General features: G+C 50.3%; 1 protein-coding gene across 1 annotated transcript in view; it reads right to left on the reverse strand.

Annotated features, from left to right (window-relative positions):
- The window catches only part of EMH_0051810 (uncharacterized protein), a gene marked incomplete at both ends in the record, with an annotated part of 1,928 nt that extends 167 nt beyond the window's left edge, over positions 1–1,761 (reverse strand). The window contains 6 exons of the mRNA XM_013496804.1: positions 35–124; positions 297–369; positions 623–645; positions 937–1,021; positions 1,241–1,606; positions 1,711–1,761. Coding sequence (XP_013352258.1) covers positions 35–124; positions 297–369; positions 623–645; positions 937–1,021; positions 1,241–1,606; positions 1,711–1,761 — 688 coding nt within the window. The remainder of the gene's footprint in view (positions 1–34; positions 125–296; positions 370–622; positions 646–936; positions 1,022–1,240; positions 1,607–1,710) is intronic.
- Between the last annotated feature and the right edge of the window lie 2,874 nt (positions 1,762–4,635).

The following is a 4,635-nucleotide window of genomic DNA, read 5'->3' on the forward strand; positions in this document are numbered from 1 at the left end:
AAATGTGAGGATAATTTACTCCATGAGAACCTACCATAGACCTCAAACATAATTTTGCCGGAGCAGGGCACGCTTGATGGCTTCTCAAGCACAAAAGCCAACGTGGCCGTTTCGCCGTTTGGGACTGCAACAACACCGCCACATACATGCAGGTTCAATATTCCCCCTAGAGTCCCACTTGTGCAAAATTTGATGCTAAAGACCCCCAATTAGCGATTGTACGAAGGCTAAGAAAACACTCCGGGGAGAGTTGTCACAAAGCTGAATCAAGTGGTCACCTTTTGTGCTACACTCACTGCCATTTTTTTCCATATCGTCCAGCAGCAACACGACCGCCTCCTCGGTTACACAAGCTGTATCTCGTCTAAACTGCATACACACAAATGGGATGTCACAGAACAGGGGTATGTGGCACGGAAACGAAACCAGATACTGTCCATGCACACGCGTAGTTGCAGGGTGGGGAAGGGGTTGCTTAGCGGACATGATGGTGGGTTGCACCACGCCAAGAAGTCAAGGCCTTTTGGAACTGAACAAATCCGCTCTCGTTTGTGCCTTCCTGTACGCATGCACACGCATTCCTGTTACATTTGTAATTTCAGTTCAATGGTTGCCCGCTCACATCAGCAACTGTGAGGAAGGCGCCTGGGGGAAGGCATACAAAGCGCATTGCGTGCCAAGCTACTTACCACTTCAGTTATTTTTATATATATATTCACAGGTAGTCCACTTCCCAGGGTAAAGTCGGATCTGACATAACCTATGGGATTTCCAGCGCAATAAGAAAACATATATGAAAGCGAAAGGGCGTAAACTATGAGCATGCATCGTAGGAGTTCGCGTATAAAATGATCGAGGAACGGGGCAGAATGATTACACTTTCAGCCATGATCATGTGGATATCAACTACACTCAATACTGGGGCAATAGCCTCACTTGCGTAGGGGCCACTGTGAAGGAAGCAAAGGCCACTTGCTACTTCTTCCACCTTCTGCAATACTTGGCGCAACCGTTGGAAGCGCTGAAATACGCACAGCAAGCAACCACCAACAATCAGACTCAAGAATCCACCAATTACCCGTCTAGAGAGCTTACCGACGGGCCAAGAGTGTAGTATGAACGCTCTGTGTTGCGTGTGTAGTATGAACGCTCTGTGTTGCGTGTGAAAGACCTTCCTACAAAGTCCCTCTTGCTCAGGGTGCTGGAATTTAAGTCATGCTGGATGCCAACTTAAACGTACTTGTCCAGTTCCCAGTTTTGGGTAATGATAGGGACGTTTGACCTTTTCGTAATGACTAGAGTTCAACTCTCCAACAAGCACTTCAGTCGTGTGTTCGACCCAACCCCCTGGAGGATGTGCGCCGCTGGCGGCGTTGTCAAAGCCTTCTGATCCAGCAGCTGATGTGGAAGGCTCGGAAAGACCGGAAGGACCTGGAGAAGGCTCTTTGAGCAAAGGACTACTTTCTCCAGCTGCCCCCGACTTTTTTGGATCACTTCGCTTCCAAAACTTCCACCAGGGTTCCTTCCCGCCCTCTTTTGAACGCCTGCCGCTTCGGTCGCTCACTCCACTGCACTCGTCATCGTCCTCGTCCTCGCTATCAGAAACCTGAACGGAGCGTAAAAAGTAGGGTGCTCAACACGGACTCGCCTGAGCAACCATGACGAGGTACTCCTGTATTTTTGTGCTCATAAAATGTAAAGTAGCCTTACAACCTGCAAAGGTTGATGTTTTCCACTTCTTCCTCCGCCTTCTGCCAGCATCCTGACAGATCTCCCCATATTAGACGCAAGTTGCGCGGTGCACTTAACAATCAAGAATACGAGGGCAGCAGAGGCTGCCACCAATATGACATGTCGCCAAGAAGCTCTTTGGCCGCGAACACGTCGCTTATATGCGTCCTTTTGGACATTTTCACTCTGTAGGTGTGGGTCTGCTAGGAAGGTTTCCGCAACAAAAGATCCGGAAGCCATCGTTCCTGTTTCCATTTTCGCCGCGTGATACACGCTTTGTCCCCCTGCCTTGCCGTGTTGGCAAGTCGGTACTGTCTAGGTGCTGTCTGCTGCTGCAATGAGAAAAAAAAAAAAGGCGAAGGCGAGCAAACAATTGGCTGCCGCAACCAGAAGCAATATCCGGGTAGCCTAGTTCAATGGCTCCAGCTATCCGTTAAAAATCTATTGCAAATAGGATAGTAGAGGAACTTAACGCTACCTCAGGAGAAAAGAAAAAGCTAAAGAGCTACGGAGACAAATATATCCCCAGGGCTTGGGCGGCCGGTAGAGGTCGTGTGCTTAGCCCAGCTTGGTATACCGGCATTAGTCNTATATCCCCAGGGCTTGGGCGGCCGGTAGAGGTCGTGTGCTTAGCCCAGCTTGGTATACCGGCATTAGTCTCTGCGGCAGGTTAGCTTAATTTGGCATTAAAAAGAACAGGCGTACGACCTTCATGTTGATCACCAAAATTTCCAAAGACTTCTTTCGCCGCGCTGGGCAACCAGAGGGGCTGCCGACTGCCCCAGCCACGCCCCAACCCTCGTACCTGCGCCCGCGGGCTCTAGGCACAAACAGATATTCTTATTTCATACTTATTGTATCGCTATTGTTGTTAAGATGCGTTTTTGTCACTTTCTTATTTTCCCCAAGGCAGTTTCCCGAGATCAATGTATTCCGTATCGATACTGTAGCTGAGCAATGAATAAAGCGTGCGATACGTTCATCTGTGCACTGTGCCTTGCATGTAGGATGTCTTTGCCTCAACTTGCTATTTGGCTAAACAATTACCAACGGTGTTAGCGCATTCATCCAGTCCTTTGTAGCATAGTCTATCTCAAGTTTATAGCCCTATTCTACTTTGTAGCATCGTCCGTCCGACGCTAGCAAGGGGACACCGGCGTGGGCTTGGTAGTAGCAAGCATAGATGCAAATGCCGGTGCTAAACAAGTCTCCACAGATATCTTGTAGCAACGACAGCTTGGTTACGCTTACATATGGGACTGTGCTTCACCATTAATTGCAGATGGGTGAGGTGCAACTCTTGTCAGACAATCTCCTCTCCCGCAACCCGTAACGCTTGCTTACCGGCTTTATTGAAGGACAGAAGCGACCTCCAATGAATGTAAAGCCTTGAAGTAAGGGTTTTCCCAAAACAAGTGACCTCCCTTCCCTGTGTCCAGGCATCCTGGGCGTTGAGCTCAGGGCCTAGGGCTGCGGAGGAACAGGCAGCCTAACTGGAGTTGCAGTGCATCTCGCTGCAGGTGGTGATGCAAGCCAACCTCACGTGCGNGAACAGGCAGCCTAACTGGAGTTGCAGTGCATCTCGCTGCAGGTGGTGATGCAAGCCAACCTCACGTGCGGGCACAAGAAAGCTTCAACGAAGCTTCCTTTAATGCATTTTCCACCTCTGAATACACTTGTAGAGCGTTCGTGATTGCTTGCATGCAACCTACGAAGGCCAAGTGAATGTTCCTGTGCTCGCTGCAGGCAAACCACGCTACACAACCCCAGGCCCTGAGCCGCCGCACCCGCGACACGTGGGGACAAGATAATGTGGTCAGCTGCTTTTGGAGAACTTCTATCATGATTAGGTCGCGATAGTTCTCCGATAAGATCGAGGCGTGTGGTTACACCTGCTTTCCTTGATTCTGCCGACCGACAACAGACGTGCGCATGAACATCACAGATGAATACGTAAAACGTTTGTTGGAAGATGCCTCATCACGGCTGTAGAGCAACCCACATCTTTGCATGGACGGCCGTTCCGGCTCTAATGACTCTTCAGCGGTGCTTTGCGCCGCTCCTTCTACCTACGGCTACTTCGCAGCCACAGCTGACGAAACTCAGCTTCTTGAAGAACCCTCATTTGATCCCCCACCTAGGGGTATCCCTGCATTTGATCTTCCACCTAAGGATATCCTGAACCGCGTCTGGTTCGGGCCTACACTTTCCTGCTCGCTAGTACTGTATTTTCGCTGTGGCTTGAAATTTCGCAGAAGAGTGATACTACAAACACACGTATGCTGCGGGGAGCGCTTCGGCGGGTGATAGGTCCGGCCACGGTAGCGAGCCCCAAACATGCTGCTGTAGCCGAGCGCAGCAACAGCCGTAAGAAGTCGCAAAGCGTGCTTCAAACCCACGTCGATTTCTTCTACTCTTAGCTATTTTACGGTGATCCCGAAACGAACCCATCTGTGACTTGTCCGTCGCCTTGTGAACCGGTTGTTTCCGTGGGCCGCTCGCTTACAGAACCTGGCCTCACCACACGAAGTCTTGCGCTGCTTGGAGGAGCGATGCACGGGGCATACGTAGCAGGGTCAAGCAGAACCCAGTGTAAGTATCGGTGTCTGCGTGCATGTTGGTTGCTGAAAGCTAGATGAGTATTTAACAGTCTTCTACGGTAATAGAGAATGCATCCAAATGTGGCTGAATTGTACTTGCATGTGGACCTGCCTTGCGGCAGGAATCCGAACAGGAATTGCCGCAACTTTCGAAGGGCGGCGCCTTGATCCGCCAGCATGGAGGCAGGATGAGAGGTCTGGCATTTTTCACTACGGTTTTGCTTCATCTCCAAACGATATGCAACGTTAAAGCCCCCTAGGCTGAGAATTCTCGTTGCATTATGCTTCGTGTGTCCTAGAAAGG

This window comes from Eimeria mitis, genomic scaffold, assembly GCF_000499745.2.
Source record: "Eimeria mitis Houghton genomic scaffold, Emh_scaff2304, whole genome shotgun sequence".
In the NCBI taxonomy this organism is placed as follows: Eukaryota; Apicomplexa; class Conoidasida; order Eucoccidiorida; family Eimeriidae; genus Eimeria; species Eimeria mitis.